We start from the raw sequence: 17262 nt of genomic DNA on the forward strand, positions 1-17262 counted from the left end.
TTATGGTGCAAAAGATTCGGCCCACCATTGCACCATTAGTGCAGAATTAGCGACCATTCGGGTTATATAATTTTTAAAACTTTGTCAAAATTGTATGATCATTTCTCCCGGATATTCTGTACTATTGGTGCGTTTTGCATCCCATCCCCCAATTATTTCGCATCATTTTGTGTTACCGATTATTAGATATCAACTGTGCTATTTATTTACTAAAAAAATTCGATCCAGTTTGTTCAATACCAATGGTGCGCCTAACATAATCAATAATTGTGAAGGGGATTTTTAATTAGCATCAATTCATGCAAAAAACTCGTTAACAGACAGACAGACGGACGGACAAGAGGAATTCAATAGCTCCCGTGCTACGCAGGGTGAGCTAATAAGGTGTGGAGGTGGATAAAATAGCAAGTACGCACTCCTTTGTTGGCTCAAGTCAGTATTATGATATTTATTATTGTCCGCTATCACACACATTGTCGACTTATCAAAGCACCAGACAGAACTCAAGGAAATATGCAAAAACGCAACATGAAGACTGAAGAATACATGTCTGTGTATATTTTCTACTTATGCATGCGTGAGCATCATCAGAAGCACCATGTTATTGTGTTGTGTAACATGACATTTTGGTTAAGATAATAGCAAAATAACGAGAATGGAAGTAAAACATGTTTGATACTCGGTACCATTTTTCGGAAACTTATTGGGTATCATCATTGACAAGCAAGTTCCTTGAAGCAACAAATATTTAGATGGTACATACTAATCGCCTGTTATTGATCACATATAGAACTAATTGGTAATTATGAGAAGGTTGAACTCGTCATTTCCTTAAAACAAAGGCACACTTATATATTACACTGCGTGACGTGTATTACAAGTCATTCTGTATTACATGGTACTTGGGATGATTTGATTGTTACTTTTGTTATTTTTACCAGCTAAGATTTCCAACTACTTTTTCCATCTACTTTTTCCTACTACTTTTCTTCCACGCTCTTTTTTATCCTCACCACCAACTAGACTTCATCACAATTAATTAGGGTTTCGACTAATAGCTCCGTGTCCTACTTTCCCATTCCTTTATTGATATCTTGGGCAAGCAGCACGTGGCGCATTCCTGGGGTTGATGTACGCCTTGTTTAGTGAGTGCTATGAATTATGTATGGTGGGTAGTGGGTGCTATATATTGCTACTATTTTACTACTGCTAATTGCTGCTCAGTGCAATAGGAATTATTGTTGTTTGTCTAAAGTTTGTGTATTTTGTTTTTGTGGTGAATTCTATCACATCAAGATTTGTCTTAATCAGCAAGAGACAAAGACGACGGCGTATTATTTCATAGCCTGCAGTGGAAGGGGCAGTTTGACCTGTAGTAACTATTTTCTTGGGTACCCTATAGATCCAACATACACATGCAGCCCTTCTTGTGGCGTGGGATGCCGTGCACACGGTTTAAAATTAACATGTGTCGACGACGACAGTATGTACACAATTCAAATTCTAATACTGCACTTATCTGTACTACTTACTACTCATATTCAGTTGGCACCTTTTGTCAACCCCCTGCGTGTGTACATATAAGATAAGAAGTCATCTTCGCCTGCCACTGAAAATATTGTCCCATTAAAGTTGCTCGTTTCATTTCATTTCTTACTTATTTTCTCTCTACGTAGGACTGAGACTGAGAATAACTACGTGTTTGATCACTCACTAAGTATTCGGTATTCTTGGACATTTCAGATTTTTGGAGTTGAATGATTTCAGACTATGCAATAAAATGAACAGCTTTGTGTTGTTCTATCTACTTATAGATTTACGTCTGTATAGCTCCAAGTGCGATCCGTAAAAATAGTTGCATTCTTTGCCCACATCTAAAATATTCTCAAGTCGCATAAAACTAACTGAAAATAGGGGTCATTGCATACATGTGTTTGGAAACACTGTTTTCAAGAGATATATATGCTGACTGAGAACTCAAGGACTGATGAAAAGAAAGCAAGCAGGCGCAATGCTTTCTGTCTCTCGCTTTTCTCCTTTTCCGCCTTTACTATTAAATCATACTCTAATTTTTAAGATATGATCGACACAAGCAGGTCAAATACGAAAGTAACGTCCAAACTAATGAGCGAATCACGTTCATAACAAGTAGCGCCAGTGAGTACTGAGACGTTGCACTTTTAGAAATCTATGGAGGATCATGATCATGGCGACGTCACCACTTAAAGTTTGGAGTTATGAGGGCCACCATGCGGAGAGGGGACAGACTTCGGAGTTTGTTATGTGAGGGGGTCGTCGTCGTCGTCCTCGTGTTCCGCCCCGCCCACTTTCGTGGGGAAGCAGACCCCTTCCGTCCCATCCTCTCGGAAGCCGAAGAGCATCCTCTCCAGAGGGGACGGCTCGTAGGCCACAATTCCATGAAAGTCTCGCAGGTCGTTGGCTATATCATAAGTCATAAATATGCTGTCAGTATGTGTAACTTTCTATGTTTCGTCATATAAGCATTATGGTAATTTCATCAGTTTATCTATGTTCTCTACCTGGAAACCATGAGGCCTCTTCCTTCGGCATTATTTGAATTCCCAGCGCCCTGACACCCCAAGAACACAATGATTACTAGATAATAAACCATATTATAGAGTTGCTGGCAATAGTCCTCGTTCGGTACCTCGTGATGGCAATGAGTGGTATCCAAATGGTGGCGATAAGGACGAGGAAGACGGCAATGGCCAGTGCCCACGTCGGCCACTCGGCAACCTTTGCCTCCCCAACGGAAGCGTCCCATCTCGGATACGTACTCCCTGCGCCACAGTAATGACTCATTGCATCATTGTACTCTAATTATACAGATACTTATTCATATACGGTCTCCCAGACTCACCCTCGGTGAAGATTTTGATCCAGCTGGCGGTGAGTATGATGACCATGGCACTCGGGGACACGTACTTCCAACAGATCATCCAGTAAATGTGCGGTCTCTTGCCAGTCATGAGTTGAATGTCCTCCGCAAACCTGTCATCATCCGTAGGAACGTTACTTTTCCAATGCATTGTATTAATGGTCTATCGGTGTTAATGGCAATACCTGCTCAGCCCGTAGATGTAGGCCACCCCAATGACCTCGAAAAACGCGATGATGAGCAGGGGCACGTTTCCACTGAAGGAGTCAAACAGGATGAAGATGTAATTGCCCGCCCCATGTGCAAACATCATGGAGAGTCCCAAACATGACCCGCACAAGATCCCTTCGAATAGCAATTTCATGTTCATATGCAGTTTACTCCCTTGTGTGAAGCGGAACTATAGAACCTGAGATCTGAAATTAGTTTTGGTGAACCGACCTGTGAGCACTTCTTTCCTCATGTTGGGAAACAGCTTCAGGTCCGTGATGGATGTGACGACCCCTTCCAACGTCCCAAACTAGGTTTTATTTAAAAGCACAGTGTACATATATTTGCAGTTCATTTATTCGAGATTAAATGTTCCGTTTTCGGCACGTAAAAAAGTGTAAAAGATTACCTGCGAGTCGATTCCGAGGGTGAACAGCATGGAGAAAACTTAAAAACCACACCCCGGGTTAGTCTGCAGCCACTAATTGTTAAAGGTTGAATAACTTACAGAGGATGGACCAGAAGGGAGCATAGCTGAACTGGTTGATGGCGTCCGTGAATATGATGAAAGCCAGCCCAGGCCCGGAGGCTGTCTGCAATGGGCAATAACAATTAATTAATTACTATAGTCTTTATTAGTTAGTCGTTTCGCTATCATGGCTGTCCGTCACACCTTGTCCAACTCATCCTGGAGATTGCAAACGGTGATGTTTGGCATGGGGATGGTAAGTTGCGAGTGGTTGGCCCAGTAAGAGACGCTCTCCCCCGCCCCAGGGAGGGCGTAGTCTGGCTGCGTGGTGTTGAACAGCATGAGCAACGTCCGATTGTCCTGCTTTGCCAAACAGGCTTTGTGAATCGTATGCGCCTTAAAGCCTGCGACCGACAAATATTACGTTTATTACTCTCATTCAGATTACTCGCAATTATGGATAAAAAAAACGGACCAATCACGGAGAATATGACAATTCCAGCAAACATGGAGGTCATGCAGTTGGTCATGCTCACAATTCTGCAACAACGCGTCAACACACCATGATTATTCGCCATCAGGATGTGAGGAGAATGGAATAATAAGGCCTACTTACAGAGCATCTCGACAGCAGTTGTTGTTGACGGGGTTGTAGGACGCGAAGGCAATGAGACCTCCGAATCCGAGACCCAACGAGAAGAATATTTGAGTCCCAGCTAAAATAATATGCATTTACGCGGTCAGATAATATTAAACGAAGAATGATAAGAAACAAAACTGGACCTTCCAACCATACGACAGGATCTGCCAGCTTTTCCCACTGGAGACGACAAAAGGCAAGTTAAAGTCAGTAATATAAATAGCAATCGGTGGTTCAGGCTATTCAGGGCTATGGCCGTGGTGTTACCTTTGGGGTGAAGAGATGCAGAATGCCGTCGCTCATCCCCTCCAGCGTCACTCCTCGACAGAAGAACAGGATGAGTACGCAGTATGGAAAGAGTGCAGTGACATAGACCAACTGCAAATATTCCGAAAAGTGTAAAGGTGAAGTTGCAAAGATCTTTTAGTACCTTTGGACTGGACGCGAGTCCTTTTGCCAGACACAACCACACCAGAGTCCTGCAACACAAATTGTAAGATCCAATAGTTAAATATGTATTTAGCGCTTGGGTGATTTGCATAGTCTTGACTAACCACGCAGCCGTGAGTGATCCCGCAATTTGCAGGTTAAATGTTTCCGACGTGTTGATGTCCGGAGAAATGTCCAGCGTTTCTCGATACCAGAAATACTGCGTGGGTGAACTCATCTACAACGACCAGTTCAGAAATGATAATAGATTTTCGGGGTCAAAATTAATTTTTGAACATACATTACACTCCCGATTAATGCCACTCCCATCCTTGGCTGGAGGGCATGCCGACCATGGCAAAGGACTTTGGAAACTCTACCAGATTACAACAAACTTCATAATTAAACATACGAGCCCGAGGCTAGCAGGGGACGATACCAACCAACCTACCTTCATGAAGTAGATTAGACACCAACTAATGATAGTGTTGTAGTACAACGCCCTGGAAATGGGACATGGTCGAATGAACGTGGTTAAATGTAACATGGTTAAAACTTGTCGATGAACGAGTGAACTCTTACACGTTATAGGAGACGACGGCAGAAGCAATGCCCACTCCGGCCAAGTAGGGTGACACCTATTTTTTTAAGGTTTAAAAAGTTAAGGATCAAATAAGTGAAGAAAGAACAAGGATATCAATTACTAGCTACCTGACTCCACACTCCAATCGCCCCCTTCCTCAACCGCTGACCAATGGCCAACTCCAGGAAGAACATGGGAATCCCCTCGATGGCCAGCATGATGAAGTAGGGTATTAAAAACGCACCTATTGTAACAGACTAAAGGTGTAGTACCATTTGTAATTTGCATGATGCGAGTTTAACTTTGTACCAGTGTCAAGTACGAGGACATACAATAAGTCTTAATTTTGTCGCGTGTGAAATTTTACCTTCTACTGTAAATATAAATCTATTTTGCGTGTAATAAATTTGCATACGCACTAAATAAAATACTACACTTAATCCGAGTCTCAAATCTAATAGTTATTCACATATGTAAAGTGCATAATTATAGCGTCACGCACCTCCCCCGTTCTTCTGTGCCAAATAGGGAAATCGCCACACCTGTAAATTTTAAATCATGGGAACGTTCAGCGATTCACAATTTGGAGACTTCGCAGTCATGCGTTATTTTGTTTGCCAATGAGCTCTTACATTTCCAAGACCCACGGCATAGCCAATGGTCGCGAGGAGGAAGGTGAGTTTGGAGTCTGCAAAGAACATACGTTGACCCAATTAGAAGAAACTAGTGAGAAGAGACTGGAAGATATAGGACGTACCCCAACTCTCGCGCTCCTCCCCTTCATCCTGAAATACGTCTTCGGTGGGGGGCTTCTTGGCGCCAGGGGGCAAGGCTGCGTCGATGGCCACCACTGCCGTCACTCCCTTCCCTTCCTTCGTTACCACCGTGTCCCTCTTGGCCTTCTCCTCCAAGGGTCCACCCACGCTAGGCTCAGACTTGGAGATCTGCCAACAATAGAAATATACTTACAGTTATTTGTTCCAACAACCATTCCGCTCCGCAGGTATCCAAGTGCAGTCCCCGTTCAGCGTACACGCATCGGCAATAACTCTAATTTTGAACTTTGTCCCAGTAACTTCACTCACCAAGTTGGTGACGGCGTCATCCTTTGTGAAGCCGGGGTTGACGGCACCATAGTTGGCGGAATGCCCTGGAGCCGAGTCACTGCTCAACAACCGTCCGCGTACTTCGCGCAGTTCCATCCGATCGTAAGATTTCTGACGATAGAGCCTGAAAGTGAATGAGAGACAAAGAGAGAGAGAGTAATTGCAATGATTGCGAGAGTTGATATTATGATTAGTATTGATTGATTGACTGTTCCGAGTTACGTACTCTCGCGAGCTCTGTCGCCGCGTGAGCTGTGCCATGTTTGCCATTTTGGTGACGAGAGAGGGGTTTCGTCTGGCCCAGCAGGAGTTCTCGTCGGGGTTGTTGGGATGACCTCCTCCCTCACTACTGGTCTCAGTAGCTAGTTAGTTAGTAGGACGATAAGGAGATTATCCCAAGGTGTGGGGAACACCTGTTGTCTCCAAGCGATGAGCTTATGTCTTGCTTGGATGATGATGCACCTCCACTACTTGACCATTATTCAGTTTCCAGACCAAACGTGGTATACGATATTCCATACACGATGCATGTGGTGTGCGTGATGTCGTCAACTCTTTAATGTGTGTGTTTGCAGCTGCTGTGTATTTAATGTTTGTGTTGCGAGGAGAAAGTAATTTGCATAGAGTCGAAGTAAGGTACTTTGATTAGGTTTACGTTGTATGAATATTATTGTCGGGTTCGGGAACAATTAATCAAAAAATGATCGGAAACAATTATTCCCCTCTTTCGTCGGCTCGTGACTATTTTCGTCTCACGATCAGTGGCACTTGTTTGATTCAATTGAATATGAAGTAGAAGCCCATGTACATTTCTCTGTACCTCGTCGCTTCCTCGTTTCCGTCTACTCTGGGCTGCATGTGGGTTTATGTCACTGAACTACAACTTGCTCTGCACATGTATTTTAAATGTATTGCCAAACAACTAGAATATTGTGTAGTGCATGGTGTGAAACGGGTGAAAGTAGAAAGAGTTTGACTCCCTCGTCCTTTGCCAGTAAATGCAATTAGAGAGGAAAGTAGTGGTGGTTGTGAAGAAAGGGGTGATCAAAAAGGGGTGGTGCCAGGGTGGGTGAGAGGTCGGCGTGTTCTAAACCTGGAGAGGAGGACGACTGATGATGGGAGGACGAGGAGGAGAGAAAGTGAAAGTCGGGAGGCAGCCTGTAAAGTGCTTCTATGGCTCCAAAATGTGATTTCACTCCGTTTTCTGTCTGCTTTCTCCAGCCACTTTCTCCTCTGTGGCTGAGTCTGACCCAACCTCTCTCTCTCTCCGCTTTCTCCCAACCAGAGTCTATAGGCCCCCATCCACGCTCACTCCTCCAGAGAAAGGAGGACGCTCCAGACTTGGCGTCACTCGGACGAACATCAACTCGGAATGCTGGTGGTTATTTTGGAGTAAATTGACGTGGTGGGTGGGCAAACATGAAGGTGGGTTACGTGGTGATGGACGTACGTACGTTCGTATAGGAGAGCTAGCTAGCTCTTCTTTCTCCATCCATCCGTCCGACCCCGTGCTGGAGAAATGCAGAGCTACTCAGCAGCACGCACTCCTCTCATTGATTGCTTTTATCCCCCATCTCATAATGGATGGACGGATGGACGCCATAAATAGTAATCGTGAAATAGTTTCTGCTAATAACGGAAGAAAAGGGCAGCTAAGTACTAAGTAATGCATGAGCAGGAGGAGGAGGATAAATCAAAATCGATTCCTCCTGACGGAAATTGGTGGGTCGGCTTGACCTGATATTATTGTGACATGGCATGATTTGCAAATGTGATTGCATGGCCCGTGTGTGGAAGCAACAGTCTATAAATACAGAACGCCACCACGAATACTGCTATTGTTGCTACTTTTTTCTCTTCACCAGCCACCACAACCGGAACGAACAAGACGAAGGCGGATAAGAATGAAAAGGCATGGATGACGATTGAGCGAGACAGGAGGTGGACACATCCAATCCGAACTTTGATAAACTTTAGTCTCATTTTTCCATTTTGATACTTAATTGCCAGCTCTGTACACAAATGTCATTTTGATGGCTTATCATTTTCTTTATGTGTCCTTCTGCCTTCTGGAGGAGGAAGTAGGTAGAAATTATGGTGTAAATGGTTCAACGATGGGAATGTCACTCGCTGCTGGGCTAGCTTTATCGTAAATCTGCATTTGCTAATCTCAAAGCAGTCCGACCTTACCCCAGAAGGGCTTGTCGAGCTTAGGATGATGGTGATGTGTGTTTCTTCAAGAGGGGAAAGTGCATGGATGTCATCTATTCACGGTCTTATCGCCCTCTTATCACCTACCCACTAGGTCAAGTAACCAGTCAGCCACTTTACCACCCAGGTAAGGAGATGGACCGACTGGGAGAAAGTATGCAACTTGACAGGATCTCACCTTTCCCCACCGGGCACTCGGGTTTGAGACGGCTCGCTCTGCTCTGCTCCTGCTACGAATCCAGTCGACAGATTTATAATAATAACTTCAAATGCGAATATTAATTCCCAGTTACTTGTCATTTAATAAATAAAATAATTACGAAGCATAGCAATTATTAGCTATTTAGCTGTTGACGTTGGACAGATTAACCAAATTTTTGTTGAAAGAAACCTACATGAAAGACGCACTTCGATGAATCCACGACTTATCTAATCCTGCATACTATTTTAGTAAATATTATTTACTGCGGTATTAGTTTCGACTGACTTGACTTTGAATCCGACGAATTTATCATGACAGAAACAAGTCAGGAAGTGCGGCTGCTGTTCTTTGGCACATTTTTTCATGAAAACACAGTAATAAATCAGTAACATGTGTATTTATTCTACAAATTTTGCAAGACTTTCATAGCTCTAACGTTAATCATAATTTGTAATTGTGATTTACAGGAACTTACTGCCGACTTGATTCAACTGAAGCAACCAGTTAAAGTGACGGAGATTCGTGTAATTCCCCTTGGTGCAACGGTGGACTTATCCACGGGGGCATTTCAACTCGGGTAGATTACGAAATTTGAAATTATGCATTGATTTAGGATTTTATTTATTTATCTGGGTCTAATGCAACGTAAACTGATTCTAATTTTTCTGTGGCGGATTGTAGAGCCACAAATCCATCCGAATTTGAAGTTGACTTTTACTATAATGATCTTCAAGTTCCTTCAAAAACTACGTTCGAACTTTTGCAACGCTTCGACTTTAATGACAAAGCCCATATTCAGCTGATTTGTGATCCATCGGACGACGTGAGTTGGCGACTTTTAAGACTTAAATATGACAAGCACTGAATATTATAAATGGAGCTCTGTTATGACATTATTTCTTGCAGATAATTACGGACGGATTACTCGTGCGAGGTATATACTCTACAGTCACCCTTGCCGTTTATGGACACTCGGTGGACAAGGTGCACATTCGGGAAGTGGAAGTACCCAAGAAAGAGACTGTTCTGTCTCCCAAGTCGTGTATTTCAAACAGTTCTCCCCCCTCACCCGTTACTGAATCTTTGGAACAAGTCAGGATAGAATGTAATGGTACGAACGCACAATACGAAAGTAGTAGTGTTTGGTTGGAATTGGGTTGGTCTGAGTGGCGAAAAATTATGATAATATAAAAATACAAATTACAATTTACTTCTAGAAGAAACTCCCACGGTCGACGTGATGCCTGTTGCTCCGATCCCCATAGAAGCTGAGTCGCCACCCATTGCTTCTCATGCAATTCCTACAATAACCACTCGGGTGAACTATGACGCTGTTCAAACGGCGTCTGCAGAAGAAGAATGTGGAAGAGTGGAGGAGGCGGATGAGCAGGAAGAATTGATTCCGGAAAGCGAAGCAATTTCAGAGAACAATAATAACGAGTCTGACATGTCGGATACGGAGGTCACAGAGACGAATAAGAGTGTAGACTTGATTCCAGAAGCAATGGATACTGAGGAAATATCAGATGGGGAGGTCTTCCCATCAGACAATGACCAGGAGGAAGTGGAAGAGGCGGACGAAGACGAAGAGGGTAACGTAGCTTTCTAATACGAGTTTTACATATAGCTAGTTCTCATTCATGTGTAGCTTACCGTATATTTTTGTGGTAAAGTTTGCCAATCAGACAGCCAAGAGGTTGCACAGAAAACTGTTTACATTGACCCTCTAATTGAGGAAGTGGAACCAATTTCATCGCCTCAGGAGCCGACGAGTGATATGGAGGACTCATTTATGGATGAATCTTCGGAGCCTGGCTTTGAGGAGATCATCTCCGACGAAGAGATTGATTTCCCAGAGTACGACTACCGAGAGTGGGAGGAGAACTGGGCACATAAATTCAGTCGACCTTTTAACCCATTCTCAGACTCATTTGAAGTATTACCTCTCAAGGTTTGCCCTTTATATATTTTTAGAAACTTATGTGTAATGTTCACGCTAGTTTATCATGTTCGTACACATTATTTCTAGAACACCTTTTTAAGTGTTGGGTTACCGGTGGAGAAAACACTGGAGGAATGTTTGGCCTTGTTGTTAAAAAAATGTCGAACGTGGTCACAAGATCAGTACAACTCAAGTTTGTCAGAACGTTGGGTGGAAGATATGGAAAAGCTGTTGCCATTCATCCCATCGGCCTTCTCATTTATTTCTTTACATCATGGACATCAGGCTAGGTCTCCTAGTCAAAATGGTACACATTCCATTCTTGAAATGCAATTGAAAAAGCGATTATATTTAAATTGTAGATTTAGAATCTACACTCATGTTTTGGGTCGATATTGGGACCAACATAAAACTAGCCATGGAGCAGCCATCACTCGCATTCAAAATTCGACACTTGAAGGTGGGTATCAAATTAGTGGAATGCGTGGCCAACATCGAGGGCGAACTGTCCAATGTCCTTGTCTCCACTAAACTCTCGCATTCGCCAGTCATACAAGACCTCAATCAAGATGATGAGGACGAGCAAGGCCGTATTCCAGCAGCCCAACGCCAGGACACGTCTGTCCAGCATCACTTGTTGGACTTGCTAATGACTCCTCATATGAGCAACTCGTGTAAATTACTCATTCTTCGATCCTTGGATTCCACAATTTCCTGCAAATGTGGTAATTCCTTTGCTACATGCATAAAATAATAATACAATATGTGACTAAGGTTTACTTGTTGATTGAAATTTCATTTCTATACTTTCTGCCTAGGATTTGATGCTTTCACGTCCATTACAACTTCGACTTCATGTTATCAACGCCTCATCGAATACTCGCTGGATTCGTCATTCTCAACCAGAATGTCCTTTTCGTTGAGATCCCTTTTAAATAAGCTCCGGCTAATGGAGGGGCTCGGAAATTTGCAAACGTTCGTGAGTTTGCTGGCCAGCAACTCCTACTCTTCTGGCACTGACTCGGAAAGTCGGCAACAGCCAGATGAATTAGACGTCTTGCAAGACTTGCGCGCCACGGCGACTCACATCACTGAATACTTTTCACTCCCCAGCAAAGTGCTTCCTGCCAAAGCGGTTGTTGACCTTGCCGCAATGAGCTCATCAGGTAAATACGAAATAACGAAATTTCTTGAGAGTGCACTCTTAGAGTTCCAAGATGTCGGTTAATATCACGACTTTTACTGATTAATGACGTATTATAATTACTACATATCGTAACAGGACATGACCCCAAAGTATCATTCGTCCGAATGCTGAAAGAAATGCGATTTCTACAAATGGCGACAGTTCTCATCAACGCAAAGGAAGAAGAAGTGACATCAAACGCAATCCACCCTATCACTGAACTCCTCACCATTCTGCTTGGCTGGGAGGTTGGACTTGTTTATCTTTCCAACGAAGCCTCCTTTACAACAATCCTCGTGAAAAGCTTACTTCAGTTGGATGATGACGCAGCAAGCACAGGATGTTTGATTGCACACTGCATGGAGGTATGCAACTCATGTCAGCAGAGCCCTCTCATCATATTTACACTGTCCTGCCCTCGTATAAGATTGTTTCCTGTTATTTTAGGTGATGCAATGTGTCGATACCTTGTCGACATCTTCCAACAGTGGTGTATTCACGGAGAGTAGAGACTTGCAACATTTGCAGACTGCCGTGTCATTTTTGACGACATCCGTTGGACGTGACGCAATTATCAAGACTTTGTCCCAGGGGAATTTTATTTTACCTTTACTAAACTCTGTCTGGCCGCCAGAATCGGAATCTGAGCCTGATGAAGACCAACAACAACAACAGCAACGGCTCAGCTCAGAATTAGAAGTTCGTCGTGGTTATGCTATTGAAATAGTCGATTTCTTCTTGAGATCGAATGATTCTGTTGAATTCCTAAGAAAGGTATACATACTTCACATATACACAATGCAATTGTCAGAAATAAATAATGGTAATATTTCAAAATGTTTGAATCTAGCATGGTCCGAAAATCCTGCGGTTTATGAATATATCGAATGAAATTGGTGGCGAAGGAAAAAAGTTGTCAAAGAATCTTCCATTTTTAAAACCAATTCTAAACCCTGTCGTATTCACGCTGGACGGACTAGATGCTTTGTGCGAAATAGTAAAAAGTTACAAGACAAATCTTTTACAGTCCCGAAATGCTGGCTGTAATTGGGGATTTCCTGGAGACATCACGACGTGCTTCCGGATCATGTTACATTTGGGTACGAAGTTCGTACTACGAACAAAAAAACTACCAACTTATTAGTTATGATAGATTATTGAAAACTTAAGTTAATGGACATGACCACTGCAGCTACATAAATACCACTTGATTTTGTAAAATAGTAAATGGGAACGATGACAATGACCTAACTCGAGCATTGGTATTTCAAACGGATGAACTTCGGATTCGAGTATTGAAACATGACTTGGCAATTGCGAAAATTCACTGCAATGATTTATTGCCTGCAATAATTGGGATTCTTCAAAAGATTGCGGACGAATTTAGACAGCCCGTGATCAACTCGCACGTCTTTGTCAGCTCAATTGGTGATGCTCTGCTCGGATTGTTGCTACCGGTTGTAAAAGTTCTCAGAAAGTGTATCACACAAGTTGTGCAAGTTCGAAAAACAGGTGATCCGGGAGTCACGTTAAAAACAACAATAATGATCTATTTTTGTATATTGTATTATTTGCTACAATTTGTTTGTGCTGCTTGCAGAGTATCGTGACACGACTGCAGTCTCGGTCCTTTTGCAGATAAATCGACTCATGAGTTTTTTCCCTGCAACTGCCATTGGCTATGCAAAATCACAAGAGGTTGCGAGCGATGTTGTTGGAATTCTTCTTGCCTTTACCATCCCAGCCGTGAAACTAGGGCCAGAAACTGAGGACGAACTCAACAAAAGCACGTGGACAGCTGTGGTTTCAGAGATAATAAAGTATACCGTAGTTGTATATTCATATTTTCTGAATGAGCATAATTATTATAAATAACATAGCTGAGTGACTGTAAAGAACGGAACTGACATGGTGGGTGATTTGTCTTGTTTGACAGATTCACATTGGAGGAACCTTCCAATTTCCAAGCTGGGTTGACCTTGTTCAGTGAATTGTTACCTTTGCCACTGCCTATTGCTTCAAAGACTGATTTGACTGATGAGACTTGCGAGGAGGCAATCCGGCTGAGACGACTTTGGAGTGCTTATATTCATGGACTGTCCTCGCAAATGCACGAAGTATGTAACTATGTGCTACTCACTGCTGATAGGTTGTATAAATTGGCAACTCCATAAATAGGAAATTTCTTGCGAAAATTTGTAGATGATTGGAATTCTCTGCACATCTACTAATCCCCGATTGCTCCACCTATTGAAACGTGTGTGCATTCAATTGGCGGATCTCTCTGTTTCGACCTGTCTGGTGGTGTGTCGTGCCATTCTCGACACCTACCTAACCTCATTGGACGCCGAGTCTGATACACAGCCGCCTTCAGAGTCACAACCAACTGTTACCCAATCCTCATCCTTTATCAAAGCTTGGGTGGACACGGCAAAAACAGCGGATGAGAGACAGGTACGCGATTTATTAACCCGTTGAAAATGTTGGCCAAATATGTTAAGAAATACAACTAGAATGATGAAATTGTTTGTACACAGTATTCGTCACACACAGCCAGAGTGCTGGGGTTCTTGGCCTCCTTGATGAACAACTGTCCGGTTATAAAATGTGGAGTGATGCACGTTTTGAAAGGGACGGTCAAGATGGATGAGAAATATTGCGACGTTCTCAGCTTCATGTGCTCGATCCTCTTGGCTTGTCCGCCCACTGGCCTGTCCAGCTCTCACATACAGGTTTGCTATAACGATGATTCTCTAACGACTCATTCTAACGATGATTGAATATTCTCTCTTAAAGGAGTTGTTTATTACATAGACCTTATATTCGCTTTATCTCATGTCCCTCATTTAGGCTCAAGACAACGTGGTTACCATTTTCCAATCGTTATGTGACGTTGAAATCAATATGCTGGTTCCCATGTTTGGGAAGCGGAGTAAAGCGTTTGAACCCGAGTTTGTCCTCGCATGTTCCTTGCCTCTGAAGGAACACTTGTTCTCAATGACTTCGGCCCTTGTCTCCTATTTGGCCTCCGAATCTAAGTCCCCAACGATGCAAGTTTTAGAAGGGGCACTGAGAACCCTGGAAATAATTGCGGAAACTGATTATGGATTCAGTGTCATCTCAATGTAAGCACGACACTCGATCCTTAAAAATCTAATTAATCGCATATTGCGGTGGTTTGCTCGTCATATGACTCATGAGATATATACTAACATGCAAATATGACTTTATTGTGTAGGAATTTCGCCAAGCATCACGCCATTCTGGAGAAGGTCGCCCTGTCTGTCTTGCCTTTTATCAACAACTTTGAGAGTTTTGAGTCGTCTCTTCCTTGCATAATGTCCTATTTGGACTTTATCAAATCGATCACCACGTCAAGGGTGAGATTGGCAGACTTTGTATTTTTAAACTAACTATATTAATAAGTACTGTGTACTCTGTGTAGACCCAGCAAATTGGGAGCTTTCCTCTTCGCCGAAGTAAGACTGCCAAAAAGGATCTCCAGGCCCTTTTTAACTGGACATTAGAGTCTTCCGACACCGCGTCCTCTGACCCCCCCAATGATGCCAAGTCCGACGATGCGATCGTCAATGATGACAAAGAAAGGGAAAAGCCCATGGACGAAGGTGTTGCTGCGGCGATGAGGAGTCCGGGCGGAAACCATTCCTTGTACCAGTTGAAAAAAATGTTTGAGGAACAGTTACGATTATTTAGAGAGAGTCAGCAAAACTCGAGCAGTTTGGAATCTGCGGACTTGGAGTCTGCACTGCAAATTATAGATCAATTGATTTCTCAGCTGACTGAAAACTCATCACCATCAATGCCACCCAGTGAGGAGACAGCATGTGACTACAATTTACAGTGTCCCGAGGGGTTGTCCGAGTTATTTAATATCAGACCAGTGTATGTCTTGGTTGACAGACTTGGTGGTTGTAACAATGACAACCTTCCTATCTTCTGGCTGACATCTGTTCCCCCGGCTTTTGAGGTGGATTGTGACAACGAAGAAGCAGATCTGATGGCTTGTGATTTGGAAGAAGTTTCAAAATCCCACCTCAATGGATTCGATATATCACGAGAAATACAAAACATTGCCAAATCATCGGATCTGCAATCGTCAGAGTCAGCCTCTGCCGTAGTAAAAAATGGAAGCCCACACCAAGGCTTCAGAGGAGGCAACCACCATGGCCGAAGACCAACCCACATGCACGCTTTAAATTTACTACATCGACGATCAAACTTTTCCAACTCGATGCGAGGTGGTCGGGGAATGTTTTCTCGCGGAATGATGTCGTCCGGGGGAAGAAATTACGACCCATTTCGATCCCGTCCACCAAACACCTCGAGACCACCATCCCTGCATGTCGACGACTTTGTGGCCATGGAGGGCGGCTCCAATTCGATTAGTGGAGGAGATTCATACAACTCTCGAGGTCGTGGAGGAAACCGCGGTGGTGGAAGCGTGGGAGGAGGAGGAATGATGAACACTTTTGGGCAAGACAGGAGACGAAATGTGGCGAATGTTGGGAGGTCAGGTGTAACACAGGGTGGAAATTTCTTTCACGGCAGTAATAATAAAAGACATGAATCTTCCACACCATCTGCGAGGTAACCCATTTGTTTGCCATATACCGCAACTTTTTAAAATTTGACTGATGAAGGTCGTTATAATAACTCTCGTTCTTGATTGCGACTTCCAGGGTTGTGCGAGGTGGACGGATATTTTCCACCCCGAATAGTGACAGATGGACGGCAGATTCCCGCAACTCCTCCTCTTCCTCATCATCATTACCTCAGCAAAGTTATGATAGGAGTGGTGTTGGTGGCAACATTCGGTCGATCAATTACGATGATAAATATCGCTCTTCCCCCGTTGGCGTTGGATCGAGGACGAGCAGCAGCATTTCCTCTCCTCGTTCTCAGCCATACCCACAGCAGCAGCAACAGCAGCGTTCTTCCTCCACTAGCGGTACCGGTGGTGGTGGTTACCGAGAACAAGGGAGGCAAAATAATTCAGGTGGCTCCTCTGCACAAAATTACTCTCCTCGATGGAGAGATAGGACAAGCTCAAAGACCTTCAATAACAACAACCGATGACGAGATGTGATGTATCTCAAAGTTTATTTTCTTTTAACTGTATTCTTTTTAATGTGTCGTCGATTGTTTGTACCATTATAAGTACCATATTATTATACGACGTTTTATTGCCAATTAAACCAAGTTGTTATCATGATTGACATGTTACATGCAATTATTGGGAACTGGTTTGACCCCAGCAGTCATAAAATGCATTTGACCATGTAGAATACGTTTTGCATAAAAGTATATAGGTTTAGTGAAACTAAAAGTGGTATGAAAATGTAAACGAGAGGAGAGCCAATCCAT

General features: G+C 43.2%; 2 protein-coding genes across 3 annotated transcripts; one reads left to right on the forward strand and one right to left on the reverse strand.

The window, feature by feature from the left end:
• Nucleotides 1–428: 428 nt before the first annotated feature.
• Nucleotides 429–7571, reverse strand: LOC110845302 (sodium-dependent neutral amino acid transporter B(0)AT3). Its single transcript, XM_022091703.2, has 24 exons — nucleotides 6563–7571; nucleotides 6316–6460; nucleotides 5988–6174; nucleotides 5863–5918; nucleotides 5733–5772; nucleotides 5359–5474; nucleotides 5230–5285; nucleotides 5099–5150; nucleotides 4949–5023; nucleotides 4773–4885; nucleotides 4649–4697; nucleotides 4486–4596; nucleotides 4362–4398; nucleotides 4195–4294; nucleotides 4054–4118; nucleotides 3783–3982; nucleotides 3618–3702; nucleotides 3519–3556; nucleotides 3341–3419; nucleotides 3085–3244; nucleotides 2882–3012; nucleotides 2669–2801; nucleotides 2541–2590; nucleotides 429–2440 (listed from the first exon to the last, which is right to left on the reverse strand). Exons 1-24 carry the CDS (start codon nucleotides 6604–6606, stop codon nucleotides 2280–2282), a joined length of 2283 nt encoding a protein of 760 aa, XP_021947395.1. The 5' UTR covers nucleotides 6607–7571; the 3' UTR covers nucleotides 429–2279.
• A 1196-nt stretch (nucleotides 7572–8767) lies between these two features.
• Nucleotides 8768–17110, forward strand: LOC110859325 (protein virilizer homolog). Of its 2 annotated transcripts, none has more exons than XM_035853967.1 (21): nucleotides 8768–9123; nucleotides 9217–9326; nucleotides 9431–9572; nucleotides 9656–9860; nucleotides 9970–10341; nucleotides 10423–10700; nucleotides 10779–10998; nucleotides 11054–11416; nucleotides 11510–11857; nucleotides 11974–12242; nucleotides 12325–12651; nucleotides 12728–12977; nucleotides 13102–13389; nucleotides 13478–13697; nucleotides 13814–13994; nucleotides 14080–14331; nucleotides 14415–14609; nucleotides 14728–15002; nucleotides 15116–15257; nucleotides 15323–16485; nucleotides 16578–17110. In XM_035853967.1, the coding sequence occupies exons 1-21, from the start codon at nucleotides 9061–9063 to the stop codon at nucleotides 16972–16974; spliced, it is 6060 nt and encodes a 2019-aa protein (XP_035709860.1). In that variant the 5' UTR covers nucleotides 8768–9060; the 3' UTR covers nucleotides 16975–17110. The 2 variants fall into 2 exon arrangements, with proteins under 2 accessions (XP_035709860.1, XP_021963949.2); XM_022108257.2 differs by having other exon boundaries at nucleotides 8769–9123; nucleotides 9967–10341.
• The last annotated feature ends 152 nt before the right edge of the window (nucleotides 17111–17262 follow it).

This window comes from Folsomia candida, unplaced genomic scaffold (genome assembly GCF_002217175.1).
Source record: "Folsomia candida strain VU population unplaced genomic scaffold, ASM221717v1 Fcan01_Sc001, whole genome shotgun sequence".
In the NCBI taxonomy this organism is placed as follows: domain Eukaryota; kingdom Metazoa; phylum Arthropoda; class Collembola; order Entomobryomorpha; family Isotomidae; genus Folsomia; species Folsomia candida.